Source organism: Planococcus citri, chromosome 1, assembly GCF_950023065.1.
Source record: "Planococcus citri chromosome 1, ihPlaCitr1.1, whole genome shotgun sequence".
NCBI classification, from domain to species: domain Eukaryota; kingdom Metazoa; phylum Arthropoda; class Insecta; order Hemiptera; family Pseudococcidae; genus Planococcus; species Planococcus citri.
In genome coordinates this window covers 46,147,911-46,162,142 of record NC_088677.1, presented here as the reverse complement: position 1 = coordinate 46,162,142, position 14,232 = coordinate 46,147,911, and the positions used below count along the sequence as shown (strand labels likewise).

The 14,232-nt window shown below is 31.7% G+C and overlaps 5 protein-coding genes across 9 annotated transcripts; 2 read left to right on the top strand and 3 right to left on the bottom strand.

Annotated features, from left to right (window-relative positions):
* Positions 1–346: 346 nt before the first annotated feature.
* Positions 347–3,515, bottom strand: LOC135832304 (acid ceramidase-like). Of its 2 annotated transcripts, XM_065345467.1 has the most exons (8): positions 3,225–3,515; positions 3,093–3,142; positions 2,940–3,021; positions 2,584–2,867; positions 2,331–2,475; positions 2,037–2,258; positions 1,723–1,950; positions 347–1,651 (listed from the first exon to the last, which is right to left on the bottom strand). In XM_065345467.1, the coding sequence occupies exons 1-8, from the start codon at positions 3,339–3,341 to the stop codon at positions 1,562–1,564; spliced, it is 1,218 nt and encodes a 405-aa protein (XP_065201539.1). In that variant the 5' UTR covers positions 3,342–3,515; the 3' UTR covers positions 347–1,561. The 2 variants fall into 2 exon arrangements, with proteins under 2 accessions (XP_065201539.1, XP_065201541.1); XM_065345469.1 differs by lacking the exon at positions 3,093–3,142 and having other exon boundaries at positions 3,225–3,365.
* Positions 3,516–3,829: 314 nt separating this feature from the next.
* Positions 3,830–4,825, top strand: APC10 (anaphase-promoting complex subunit 10). Its single transcript, XM_065345478.1, has 2 exons — positions 3,830–4,145; positions 4,213–4,825. The coding sequence occupies exons 1-2, from the start codon at positions 4,004–4,006 to the stop codon at positions 4,650–4,652; spliced, it is 582 nt and encodes a 193-aa protein (XP_065201550.1). The 5' UTR covers positions 3,830–4,003; the 3' UTR covers positions 4,653–4,825.
* Positions 4,826–4,933: 108 nt separating this feature from the next.
* Positions 4,934–7,095, bottom strand: Clc (clathrin light chain). 2 transcript variants are annotated; one of them, XM_065345475.1, is made up of 6 exons: positions 6,875–7,095; positions 6,514–6,695; positions 6,320–6,436; positions 6,141–6,252; positions 5,734–5,745; positions 4,934–5,327 (listed from the first exon to the last, which is right to left on the bottom strand). In XM_065345475.1, the coding sequence occupies exons 2-6, from the start codon at positions 6,686–6,688 to the stop codon at positions 5,147–5,149; spliced, it is 597 nt and encodes a 198-aa protein (XP_065201547.1). In that variant the 5' UTR covers positions 6,689–6,695; positions 6,875–7,095; the 3' UTR covers positions 4,934–5,146. The 2 variants fall into 2 exon arrangements, with proteins under 2 accessions (XP_065201547.1, XP_065201548.1); XM_065345476.1 differs by lacking the exon at positions 5,734–5,745 and having other exon boundaries at positions 6,875–7,092.
* An 868-nt stretch (positions 7,096–7,963) lies between these two features.
* Positions 7,964–10,061, top strand: LOC135832307 (RNA-binding protein squid-like). The gene has a single exon (XM_065345474.1). The coding sequence runs from the start codon at positions 8,193–8,195 to the stop codon at positions 9,003–9,005; it is 813 nt and encodes a 270-aa protein (XP_065201546.1). The 5' UTR covers positions 7,964–8,192; the 3' UTR covers positions 9,006–10,061.
* A 242-nt stretch (positions 10,062–10,303) lies between these two features.
* Mppe (Metallophosphoesterase) lies at positions 10,304–13,532 on the bottom strand. Of its 3 annotated transcripts, none has more exons than XM_065345470.1 (7): positions 13,193–13,532; positions 12,444–12,650; positions 11,570–11,744; positions 11,373–11,507; positions 11,159–11,281; positions 10,827–11,082; positions 10,304–10,756 (listed from the first exon to the last, which is right to left on the bottom strand). In XM_065345470.1, exons 1-7 carry the CDS (start codon positions 13,261–13,263, stop codon positions 10,602–10,604), a joined length of 1,122 nt encoding a protein of 373 aa, XP_065201542.1. In that variant the 5' UTR covers positions 13,264–13,532; the 3' UTR covers positions 10,304–10,601. The 3 variants fall into 3 exon arrangements, with proteins under 3 accessions (XP_065201542.1, XP_065201544.1, XP_065201543.1); XM_065345472.1 differs by lacking the exon at positions 13,193–13,532 and adding an exon at positions 13,096–13,185; XM_065345471.1 differs by lacking the exon at positions 13,193–13,532 and adding an exon at positions 12,926–13,089.
* Between the last annotated feature and the right edge of the window lie 700 nt (positions 13,533–14,232).

Here is a 14,232-nt window from a genome sequence, read left to right as displayed (position 1 = left end):
AATAAAAAAAATATGTTATACCTACATAACATATTTAAAGTTCTCGTTTAATGTTATGTTTCGAGAATAAACCAAAAAAATATGTTTTTTTTTTTTCGTTTTTCGTATAAAATAACGTTTTTGCAACGAGGGTTTACGTTACTGCTGGCGGTATCAACTGCGAAATTATTTTTCATTTTTCTTTGGAAAAAGTTGTTTATTTTTCTTAGCATATTGACGTGACAATAACAAAATCAAGGTACCAATACCAGACCCATTGCGAAGAAGAAATAAATAATTATTACTTACCGAGTCCCATTTCACAATCTAATACACGTATTTAAAAGAAAAAATGAAATGAAACGGATAAATTGAAAAGTTATTATTAACAGAAGCGAATATTTTACTGAAATGTCAACCAAACCTAATATGTAATTATCGATTCGTAATCGCATGCTAAATTCAGTAGCGATTATCATCGTTAAATTATACAAAATGCAAAGTAAAAAATACCTTTTTATATTCCATTTCAGATAACCTATATTTATTTTTAATCGTACCAAAGTTGTAATTCTACTAGTGAAATTAAACAGTCTTAAACCTGTTAAAATGAATTGAAAAAAAAAACTAATAAAAAATTTATTCAGTATAGTTCGTTTGTTATGAATTTCGTATAAAAATTTCGTAAAGTTTTGTAAAACGAAAGCAAATTTACAGATTTTTTTCATAATTCGTAGTTCATAGTAAATATTAATTTTTGAATTATTAATTAGACAGTTTTTGTTAGGTACTGAATCATCGAGTTTATTATTCTTAACCCTTAATTATAGTTTTGTTATGATTTTTTGCTTGATTAACACTACTGTTTCGATTATTTTGAAATTGTGGTAACGCGATGACAGTCCCCTTGACGCAATGCCGGTAACTAGGTACCTATCTATATGCTAGAACAATAATTATTACAGTTTATTCTTTTTTTAAAAGTCTACTTAGAAGGGATGCATTTAGAATCATCGTCGTGACCCGAAATTATTTCAGGATATAAAATAAATTCTGCAGCCTGTATGCTGTAGGTTGAACCATTACAGAAATTGAAAAAAAGAAAAAGAACAATAAAATGAAAATTAAGTAAATAAATTATTTTAATTAAGTTTTCATTCAAATAAAACAGACGAAAAATCATACTAGAGAACGTTTTAAAAATCATAAACGTAGAGTCGTAGATACATCATTCTAATGGTACCTATACGTATTAGGTAGATAAAAATAAAAATTAAGGCGAAAAAAAAACATAAAATCTTTCGCAAAAGTATATAATCAGTCTTATTGTCGAAAAAAAAACACTTGAGTATGTAGCATAGTATGATATGTATGTACGAGTAAATCAGAGCAAATAATTGTATGGTATACGCAATACACATGCTAATTAATGAATTTGGAAGGTGTGGTCTTTTTTAAACCGTTCAAAGAGCACCTTACGAGATCTTTCTTTTTCAAGTAGGTAGGTAAATATACGTAGACGTATGTACATACGAAATAAGTAGGTACGTTATAAATTAAGATCATTCGAATCATCGAATGTTCACCAAGGCCAGCAAGGATCTTCACATTTCTGCAACCAAAGTTTCATATCACCGGTCAACGGATCCATTATTGCAGTATACACAGTCAACTACGGGAAAATTTATTCGATCAGTAAAACGCTAAAAGTTCTTATACAGGAAATATCTCGATGTTCGTTACTTTATTTAACACAGGTATTGTGGATAGGACATTATACAATGAGTATATGGCATCTTGTCTACCAAGAAGTTCCAAACATATTGTGGCTGGACTCGAACGATCATCGAATGAAGGAGGTTTTTTCCAGTGATCGTAATTTGTTTGAACCAAATACCACGTATTTTTCATTTTTTCATCAGCCAAACTCCACATATCGAAATCATGCCGACCTCTGGTTATTACACAGCCCTTCAAGAAACTGACTCAGTTATGGTTTTTCAACTTTCAAGATAAAGAAAGTACGTATTCAACATGAATGATATTCAAAAAGGAACCTGATCAGGTTTCGTCCCAGTAAGAATGAAATAGCAAGGAGCCAAGAGATGAGGAGATGAGAGTAATTTCTGGGCTTCGTTGTAACTATTGGCTTTTTCCATCACTTGACGAGTCAGAATACCATTCCATTGTTGATTTCTTCGACCAAAAATCCATTCAATGATTCCAATCAAACCACCGTTCAATTTGAAACGTTCATTGACCGAAAGACTGAACAGATTCTAAAAAATGAAATTCATTACTAGAGAGTTGAATTTTAGGTTACAAATGAAAACGAACAAACTCTTATCCACCTTTTTAATTCCAGTAAGAACACCGGTGTATCCTGCAAAGCTAACTGAAGTATAAAGAGGTTGTCCAGCACGTTCAAACTCTACTTTTACAATCAATGGCCGCAAGAGTTCCGCTACCAACCATGTTTTGTTTTTCACATCCCAGCTGCAGAAGAATTGATAAATAAGCGTAAAAGTAAACACGAGGAAGTAGTTGACTATATATTGTAGATATATTAAATAAAATTGATACGTGAGGAGAAAAATATCGTACCCTAAAAATAAACCAAAATCTAAATTTCGCCCATGATACATTTTATTATCCACATCTCGCATTACAATTGACGTGCACAAGCTGTGAAATTCGTAAAAAATATTATAAATTGTTACTTCTCCTACTGAAAGTTCAGTAGCTTCGGATATGCCAATTATTTCTTCATAATATTCTTGTGGTAAGGTCTTTGTTAAAAGAGGTATGTAGTTATCAATTACTCGAAATATTTCCGAACCGAATATTTCGTTTGTGTTGTTTCGAATTGCTTCCAAGAACTTCGAGATCTGCAATCGAATATTTTAGATTAAAAAAAACAACATAAACATCAATGAGTAATAGTTTAACAATTGTCATACTTGAGGTTTCATATCGGAGGCCAACTTTTTCCATCGTTCTACAGGAGGAGTGTTCAAATCAATGCGATAGACAGCAAACCCCCTACAAAGATATCAGATATCATTCAATTAAGTCATTATCAATATTGCATGATATCGCTTCTTTTCACTTACTGGTACGTTGAATCGTTTACAGTAGGAGTTGCATTATGACATTTTTTGAACTGGAACAAACCTCTCATTCAATATCCTTGGCGAAGCGCTCAATAATTTGAGCAACGGTATTCAATATAAATTTATACTTACTGGATATTCTTCTTCGCTGGAAATAATCTCATTTGTAGAAATATTTTGGCATTGAATGAACCCATCTTCACAAAGGAAAATCCAAAATAGCAACAGGTAATAAGAATTTTTCAACATATTGTGGTTTATTATACTTATAGCATATTCTGCATCACTACGACGTAAATTTCATTGCTATTCGCAGCTTGAGTGTTCGGCAATTCCTCTATTATTCGAGAATATGTATTTTAGAAAGAATATATTGGTAAATTTTGTAAAGACTAAAGAGTCGTCACTCGTCAGTCGATCATGATTTTTATCAGTTGCTCTTGCGTCTTGCGTCTTGCTTCATGCGTGTGTTGTTATTGTTGTTATAAACACAGTGTTGTACATATGAAATGAATCAATTAACACATTCATTCAAAACAAAAACAAATCTATAGATAACGTTAATGCTTGCTTATCTCTCATTGAAAAAAATGTTATTGAATTGAAGAATTCGATCAATTACGTAAAATTCACGAGACAGTTTCCGAATAGCATACAAATAGTCAAGCAAGTCGAGAGTGGCAGAGTACAATAAATTTTCTTCAGAGCAACATTGCGTTCTTATCAGCTCTTCGATTTTGGCATATCCCGCTGAATTAAGCTGAATAACAACGGTTGGCGTATGTCCGTTGTAAAGTGATATAGACTATATCACTTAGTCCGTTGGAACGAAGAATGTTTTCTTTCTCTTCAATCATGAATATTTGAGTATTTTATTTTTATTTTATCCCAAAGATACAGCGATATAAAAGATGTCTTCTACGTCCACCGAACAAACTGAAGATTTACCCTCTCCTGTCAAGAATATATTGGATCCGTTTAGGGATGAAAGGAAAGGCATTGTTCGAGAAGTTGGAAATCAAGCTATCTGGAGTTTATCATCATGTAAACCAGGTATATTCCAGCATTCTTCATTGAAATTTTTTATGATTGGATTCTAATTCACGATATTTTGTGGCAGGATTTGGCGTTGACCAATTGAGAGACAACTGCCTGGATACGTATTGGCAATCGGACGGCCAGCTTCCTCATTTAGTCAATATTCAGTTCCGTCGAAAAACTACCATAAAAGAGATCTACATTTATACTGACTATAAACTTGATGAAAGCTACACCCCGAATAGAATTTCCATTAGAGCGGGTACTAATTTTAATGACCTACAAGAAATTGAAGTGATTGATCTGCACGAACCGGTTGGTTGGGTAAAGATAGCTTTAAAAGACATGCACGATAGGCCAATTAGAACTTTTATGATACAAGTGGCAGTCATCAGTAATCATCAAAATGGAAGAGATACTCACATGCGACAAATTAAAGTTCATTCGCCGGTAGATCATACCGGTAATATTATGGGTGATTTTGTAAGCGTGGATATGTTACAGTTTACTTGCATAAGGTAAAGTTTAATTTTAAGGTTGGTTTGTACCATGTTTCTACCCTAGTTTTTCAGGTATCAGAATATGTATATTTTTCAATTTATTGAGATAACCATTGTTTCTTTCATACGTTAATATTTATTTTCGTATTTTATTTTCCTTATACATAATTATTAATACATTTTTTTTGGTGATCACATCATTTTTTTATTCGTTTGATCTTCCTAGTTGTGCGTATCTCAACTCGACCGAGAGTACTCTCTTCAACTTTCAAGCACTGTAGTAAAATGACGCATCAATTTGAATACATGTGAAATAATTTATTCATACATCAATTTATGTGATAACTGATAAATAAACTAAACATATAACGAATAAACGATAATTATACAATCAATCAGAAATAGTTAACAAATACTATGATGGATGTGGTGGTATTTCACACCAGGGATAAAACAATAAATACAGCGTAGATGGTTGGTTATCAAGATACATGAGCATAATATGGAATGTGTACTTTAATTAATTGATTTCTTTAAAGGGGTCTGTTTCAATTGTAGAATAATGGAGCGCATTCTCGAAGTATCGCGACTAGATCGACTCGCTTTTGGATTGAAATCGCATAACTTTGAGATTCGTTCCCATTCTGTACCCGGTTCAATCTCGTCAACATCCGCGATAAATTGCTTTTCGGCATTCCTAATACGAACATAAAATTTTCATCAATGAGATATTACTCAGCAATGCAAACCGATACGTGCGTTCATTTAAATGCTCAGCAATTGCATAACTTCAGCAAAAATATACAAAGAATAACGTTCATTTTACCTCAAAGTGTCAGGTACAAAGTAAGTGAAATGAAAAGCAAAACTGATACGCTTGTGCGAAAAATTTTTTCATAACGGCGATATAAAGCAAATAGGTAAGCGTAAAAAATCAATACTTGAAACACTCGAGGTAAAATAAAGTTGAAGAAAAATATCCTTCATTTAATATAAACAATTTTCAAAGGCATAAAAACTTTGCACCTCAACAAAAAGCAAATAGCATAAAATGCATAATATTTCATTTGCTGTATATTGCGAAAATGTTTCAGTATACTTACTTTGCGGACTCCCTGACAGCAAAAAATGAAAATAAGGCATTAATATTGTTTATACAGAATATTGATAAATAAATAAAAAAAACAAAAGGAAACCGCTTTTCATTTCTACATTAGGGGAAAGATTTATGGTAAAGCATCAATCAATTCAAGAAGAAAGAAGGTTGTAGAACTAAGAGTATTATATCAAATTGCGGCTATATAACACGCTTTTTAAAATCAATAACGTATCAAGCATTAACAAAGTATTAAAAAAGAAAATATTTTAGAACCACGCTAGTTAAAAGACGTACAGCAATCAAATGAATCGATACCTCCATACCTTCGAAGCACTATTTCCAACACCTATTCAATCACTCCAAGTCTCCAACTCCATCTTTTCAATTTGAAAAATATTCATGCAATCTTACCGATTAGCTTCTTTGGTTTTTAAAATCAATTCGTTATGGTGCTTGTACCATTCTTCTAATTCGCGTTTTGCAACACCACGCCATTCTTCTCGTTTTTTTTCTTCTTCGGCGTCTAATGAAACAGGGGAATTTAGTAAGAAATTCATCGAAGAAAAAGTTGATACGAAACACGAACAAACCTTTCTCTTCCAAACGTTTACGTTGTTCTTCTCTCCATTTCTTAATTTTTTCAGGTTCTTCGCGTTTTACGTGAGGTTGTGCCGCAGCGGAAGACGGCGGGGGTTCGATTCCATTTTCTGAAATTTATTAGAGAGGATGATAATGCATGCAATGAGTAAATAATTATGTTTTCAAGTAATCAACATTTACATACCAAGTTTAGTACCGTCCCCATTCACTGTAGGGGCAACAGGGACTGGGGATGTGCGTTGCACCACAGGATTTAAATCATCTTCTAATCCAGCTAACTGACTTTGCTCTCTAGCAAGGAATTCTGCGGCAGGATCCACTTCGTTATCATCAAAGTTATCATTTCCAAACCCCGACATTTCTTTCCTACAACATTACGAAGCAATATAAATGATTTAATTTTGAATGAAATAATTACAGATCTGATACAGTAAAGAGAAAACAAGTGATAATGGATCCCTTGATTAAGCTCATTATAAAATATGTCGATACTGAGAAAAGTTTAGAGTTTCTAGTCGCAGACGTAAAATACTAGTAATGCTTACTTTTTCAAGAAAATATTTCAATGAACTGAATTGAGTATCAAAATCTGTACTTTATATTCTTTTCAAATAGCGGTTAGCGAAACGAAAACTGGAAACTCCCCCAAAATGACACGATAGAATTGGAAAAATAGAACAAACTTCTTGAAAGTTGAAACTACAAATAAAAGTACAAACGTACAACGAAAGCGAAAACCGAAAACGTTAGGTTTGTTCGTTTTTATTACTCCGTCTAACCGGGTCTACACTTTCCTTACTCTCCTTACTCCGCTCTCCACTTTTTACCCCTGATTTAACCAAAGACCTATAACAGGTCTCTGGATTTAACCTTACCCGGGTAAGAAACCTGGTTAAAAACGAACAAACCTAACAACGTATCAAAATTTGTTTATGGAAGAAGTGGCAGAAGAGGAAGGAAGAAGATTTTTGCTTATCTTTTTCAGAATAAACGTCAAATAAACCAAAGATGAAAGAACCACACTCGACTTTGTCCGAAACTCCAAACTTTGAAATTCATTTATTCGATTAAAGAATTGAATTGAACACTTTTTTATAATTGTTTGGGTACTTGGAACTACAAAATGATTATTATATAATTTTGAAATCATTTCGTTTCATTATCTGTTAAATAAAATCTAAATCAAAAATAACCAAAAAAACTTTTTAAAATATTTTTGTTCAAAAAAATTGAGTAGCTTTTCCATCGTGATCCAGTTGAAAATATTATTCGGACTCGCGTGCGGACGCTTATCGATTCATTTGAATTCGATATCGGAACTTTCGACTTTCGATCTTACGAAACCGACAACGTTGACAGGCGACAACGGTTCGCCGTCAATTTTCATTGCTTTTGCATACGGGTTGGCCGGTTGGATGAGCTGTCGGAACTGGAATAGAAAAATTTCGGTTTTGAATTTAAATTTTATGGAAATGGAAAATGGAAAACACGCGATCACCCTTGTTCAAAATCAAAAATCAGTTTTGCTGCTGTCTGCTTTACGTCACCAAGCCGAACTTGAAAGTCGTCGAAATCGAGTACAACCACAATTTGATCGACTTCGCGTTATCGCTCCATCAATTCTGTAACTCTTTGAAAAATTCCCTCCATTTTGTTTTCGTGTGTCAATGCCAAAGATGCCAAACAATATTTATTTTACTTATTTTTACCGTAGAAATTGTATATAATTATTTAAAAAGTTTCTCAGTTTAATAGTTAATTAATGAGTGCATCGATGATAACGCTAATATAATTCTTAACACTCGAAGATACCCGTGCGTTATTTCGTAAGTTCGTTTATTTTGTTTTCATCCTATTTGTAGTATGGCCTATGAAGCAAACGGCAAAAATGCCGGTCCTGGACGTGATGATGACAAGAAAGTGTTCATCGGCGGATTAGGTAGAAACATTACCGAAAACAACATACGAGAATACTTCGGTAAATATGGTGAAATTGTTAATATAGACCTTAAGTCCGACCCTTTTACCGGGCAATCTCGTGGTTTTGGATTCGTGCAATTTTCGACTACCGAAACTGTAGATAACGTATTAGCCGAGAATGAACATACTATTGGAAACAAGAAAATCGATGTGAAAAAAGTGACTAAGAAAGTAAATCCTCTGAAATGTCGAATTTTCGTTGGTGGATTAACGAATGAAATCACAGAAACAGATATTAAGAATTATTTTTCTCAATACGGTTCCATAATTGATTTTCAACATCCATTTGACAAAGCAAAGAATCAACGTAAAGGATTTTGTTTTATAACCTTTGATGATACCGAAGTCGTGAAACAAGTTTTAGCTTCTCCAAAGCAAGTAATCAACGGTAAAGAAGTTGACGTGAAGAAAGTAAAATTCAATCCTGAAACCATGGGTGGACCAGGAGGTCGTCCTATGCGCGGAGCTAACGTTAACAATCCAGCAGCATATAATTCTAGAGCTTACGCAGCTTACAGTAACCCGACTGCCTATCCTGGTTATGGCTATCCTACAAATCCATATGAAGCGTATGGGCCCGCTTATGGAGGATACGATTACAGTACGCTAGGTTATGGTGAACCAAATTACGGAGTTCAAGCGTACGGTGGTGGTAAATACAGAGATAATGTGTATCAGCGTCCTGCTCCTTACTGATGAATGTTTACAAGGTGGCTTCTATAGTAACGATTATTTAAATTTCGATGCCAGTGAAGTGGTATTGTAACATGATGCAGGTTTACTGATTTTTTTACGTGTTTTAATTGTAAGTTCGTACAGTGTACTCTTTGTGTAGAATACTTTGTAAGACTTATTGCTGAAATTTTCAGGATGGATAGGTATCTATTATCAGTTTTTTTCTCTATTTTTCCCCTTAAGGATTAAGTTATCGAGGAGCGATTTCTTCTAAATTAGTATTACGTAATTTCTATAATTTTTTTCGTAATTATTATTGTAATGTCTTTAAACCTTAGATCATCGGCTACAGAAAAAAGACCTAAAATTGAAACTTTGCTTTTTTTATGTCTGTCTAGTATTTCTTAAAAATTTGGTAACTTTTGTAAATAATATTTGATACTTAATATGTATTTATACAAGCTTGACCTACGAATTCTCTATTTAAAATTAATACACATATTTATGTTTTTTTTTTTTTTTTTTTTTTTTTTTTATACGAAAGGCTATAAACTTTTACGTACCGATTTTGCGTATGTATAAGTAAATGTATGTTATGTGTAAAAATATTTCTGTGGAATGTTTACAGAGATATGTTGTAAAATAAAATTTTATACTTTGTATATTATTGTTTCCTTTATTTCTTCAGAATAATGCTCCCACCCCTTAAATTTAATTTCTTCGATTTCTTTGAAAATTTGTTGAATGGTTAATTTCGAACAGCCGATAAGTATTAACGTATCATTTCTCAAAAACTAATTCTTGATTATCTCAGACACGAATTGAAAAACTTTGTTTTTTCCGCCAAATTATTTAATGCTTTTTTAGTAGGATTTAATCCTAGATGTAAAGCGTTTGAAGTTTGATTTGTAATTCTAATATAGAAAATAAGCCTTGCTTTAACGAACATTATTATTCTTCCACATGAATAATATTCGTGTTTTTTTTTCTTATTTGCTGTATTGAAATGTTATTTTTTAGATACAATATTTTCTGTAATTGAAAAACAATGAATAATATAATTTTATACCTAATGGACATTGCTTTAACTTTTTTTGAAAAAATAGTTGAAATACGTTTCAATAAATTACATCAAGTACGAACACTCTTTCGCTATTTAATAAACTGTTGTTTTTTTTTACGTTTATTTTTCATTCTAGAATGAAGTCGACTCATTTTGTTTTCACATAAATGTTCATTCACGTACAATTTCAACTTTAATTTTAAAACTGAATATCATAAAGCATGTTGAGAACATTGAAGTTGTCAGCTACAGTAAATGAATGACAAGTAAAAAATTTAATGGAAAAAATTAATGACTAATACAACATTCGAGATCATAATATCCGAATAAAATTATAATAAATCTTTAAAAAAAGAAAAACTAAAAATTGGAACAAAGATCTGTCTCCTTATAATAAAACGATAATTCTATGATTGACCAGATATGAACAGATTGATTTAATACTTAGGATAATGTTTACTTGATGATCAACATTTCTGTTCTTTCAGAAAATTCATTAGTTTACGGGTTTCTTAGAAATAATGAAATCAGATCGTCAAGGTAATGCGCCTTCATTATTTGCAGTACTTGAAATACAACCTTCTTAAAGAACTACAATTACACCATATAAATGCCGAACTAATACTTATAAAAATGACATACAGCCACAAATGAGGTAATCTCGATGGTAACCAAAGAACGTGATACGTAATTTGTTCACTATTTTCTCCTGCAAAATTGACAATCGTATGAGAACGTAATGGTAAATGGTTCAAAGAAACGAAAATGAAAAAATGTACCGTGAATAATAACACCATAGCCCACATCAGCGGAGCCCATTCTATAAGAACAAGTAGGAACAACGATTTCAGTGATGACAGAGTAATTAGTAGATTTGGCAGCTTGAAATGTCCACGTGGAAATTCCGCCTTTAAAAGCGTTGTATTTCATATCCTCGTAATAAAGCATTTTACCATCTTCTTTAAGGGTGAGAAGTGCGTATGATTTATGATCGTGAGCTGAGAAAATAAATTCAGGTCTCACGTTGAGAATCACCTGAAAAGTTGAATTTCCGATAATATTAAAATAAAATGACTTGTTTTTGCAATTTTGAAAAAATAGAAACACTCACTTGTTCAGTAAATGGGCTTATGACAGTGCTTAATGGCATGTGCGATACCGCAATATTCAGCTTAAATTTTCCATTCGATGATTTATCTTCTAAAACGGGATATGTACGTAACAGTTTATTCACCTAATACGTCAAAATGTACAAATTCAATTGAAAAAAATCACCGGTAGGCGATTACTTATTAACTGAATTATAATTGAAGACATTGATTTACTTTGGTGATTTGTACATCTTTAATGAAATGAATATCTTTGGTATCGAATTTTTTTCGAAATCTTGCTACATGTTCGCTTCTAATTATTTCATTATTTTCGCCGCCAATATCGTTGTCTCCGGGGATGAACACTGTCTGAAAAAAAATTTTCCGTAGGTATTCGAGGACTTGAAATTAAATAATTTTTGAAAAATCACCTCCGTATCTGCACCAGTCAATTTTTCCAACTGAAATATGGAATGAAATCGATTACAATAACGATTGAATTGATCCGTCGTCGCCACACTTCCTTCATCGAATAAATCTCCCAAAAATATAATACCATCTGGCTTCACAAATTGTAATGCTGTAGTGAAGGTATTTCGTAGATACCTGCAATATAGAAAATAGGTACTCTGATATAGTAATTAAATTTGAAATAATAAACGATTTTCCAATTTGAATGATGTAACGAAATTATGAAACACCAGACACGTGTTTCAAGGGAAGTAAACAACACCGACTCTCGGGTGTTTTGAAATCTACATCTTATTGGCAACTTGAAAAGCAAATTTCTTTCACAGGATACAGAAAAGGCGAAAGCCTATTCGAAGTCGCAAATTTATCAGGGTCAAACCAAACTGAGTGCAAGAGAGGTCGTAAAGTTTGATCATTTAACACTTGAAAATGAAAAATTTCCTTTTAAAACCATTCTTCTTTTTCAGGAACAAATGAACCGCGTGGAAACATGAAAAACCAGAATTCTGTGATTTCAGATTCCATCTTTTTTTTTGATTTTTTGAATATTCCAGATAAACATGTTGGTTTTGCGGCAAATTATGCATTTTTTTTCATTTCAATGGAAATGAATGCGAAAAAATTCCCATTTGTTTTTGTGCTTCACTAATCTTAAAAATACTAAGTAAGTACATACATAAAATATTTAAGCAACATGAGCTGCAGCAGAAAAAAAAAATCAATATAATAACACAATATTCTCAGCATTATTCTAATTAATAAATAAATATCTACGTATTGGCGGATTTTCAATATAGCCCATATAATATATATGGTCACAAATTTTAGTTTTACCTGTCACTGTCAAATCTGGCCAGAAAATTTTCTTTGTATTCGCCCAAAATCTGAGGATCTGCCACTAATAAGATTTTGGTGCAGTGTTCAGTTTTATTACATTTTATAGCTGGCCAAGACACGACTGGTTTCAGTATATAAACGAGATATTCATTTAAAATCGCCAAAACAGCGAATCCAATAAGTGCAAATCGAACTACTGCTAACCTGCAAACACAAAACATTTCATTATTGCTGTCAAACTAGAAATTTGATTTTCTAAAACTGAGAATTATTTCAATAAATTAAATAGATTATTATGACCACTTTAACTTTACAAAAAAAGAAAAAAAAATCGTTAATTCTTATTTTGTTAGGTACACATACGTATAGTTGTGAATTGCTTATTCTAAATTATTTCAATAATTTTGTATCATGTTTGGAAAAATTCTACAATCCAGTTCGATATGAAAAATTTTTCAACAATTTGATAATATTTTTACCTCATTATTGATATTTATTATTCTTTCATAACGTAAATAGGTATTGATAATTTATATGAAAAAAACTCTTCGACAATGAACGATTTTCGTCGCAAATTTTAGGATGTAGGAATCTAAAGGAAAATTAAAGTCGAAAGATGAGACACCACAAACCATTTATGTACACTAACATCTATTGAAGTGCTGGTCGATCGCCTTGTGAGAGGAAAGCAGCTTATTCTACAGAATTCTAACATTAATAAAAGAGTAACTGAAATATATTACTACCTATTGTGACGAATTTCTAATTTTCTACAAGCAAAATTGATGGGAAAACATTTTGCCTTTATATGGAACATTTACTTGAATTACTTGCATGAATCGCGCACTATGTACAGAAACAGTATCTATGAGAATTGAGATCGCTAAGTAAGGAGATGAAAATAAATGAAAGAATCTAATGAAAAACTAAGAGGAAAATCTAGAATTGTGGATTCTATCTAAGGTGTTTTCTTTGTTACGAATATCTCAAAAACAGAGAAAATAAAAACACAAAATTCCAGAACAAATTTGATTTTTCCGAGTTTTTGAACTAATATCGAACTTTCAAATTAGTGTTGCGCGATTATTAATCGATTAATCGAAATGGACGATTAATCGGCAAAAATAATCGATGATAATCGATTATCCGATTATTTGAAAAATCGTCAGATTAATCGATTATTTCAGAAATAATCGATTAATCGGATTTTTCTTATTTTTACGAGTTTTTCTGCAAAATTTTACAATGATTCTCAATACTTTGGCACTTGTAAAAAAAAGTATATTGAAAAAAACGTAAAAATTGATTCATACTATGTATTTTGAGGTTAAATCTTATGTTTTTCTAGAATACTTCGAAAAAATTCAAACTTTTTTTATGATTTTCTCACAATTGACAATTTACAACACCTTTTTTTCATAAATTCCCATGGAAATTTATCATTTTTAAGAGACCAGACATTTCCTTCATAAATTTCCAGAAACTTTTTGTGGAAAATTTTCCTTTATCTCTACTCTGCGCTACTTAAAAAATTAATCGATTAATCGATTAATAATCGATTATTTTTGTAAATTTTTGTCGATTAATCGATTGGAAAAATAATCGTAATCGAAATCATCGATTTTCAAAATAATCGATTATTCCCAACACTATTTCAAATAGCAAATACCGAAGTGTAGTTTTTTTTTAAATTTTATCATCAATTTTCAAGGAAGCTAAAAAACTAATAAGCTAGAAGCTGAGTAGTAGACTGAATTGAATGAATGAAAATGAATCATTCGGACTT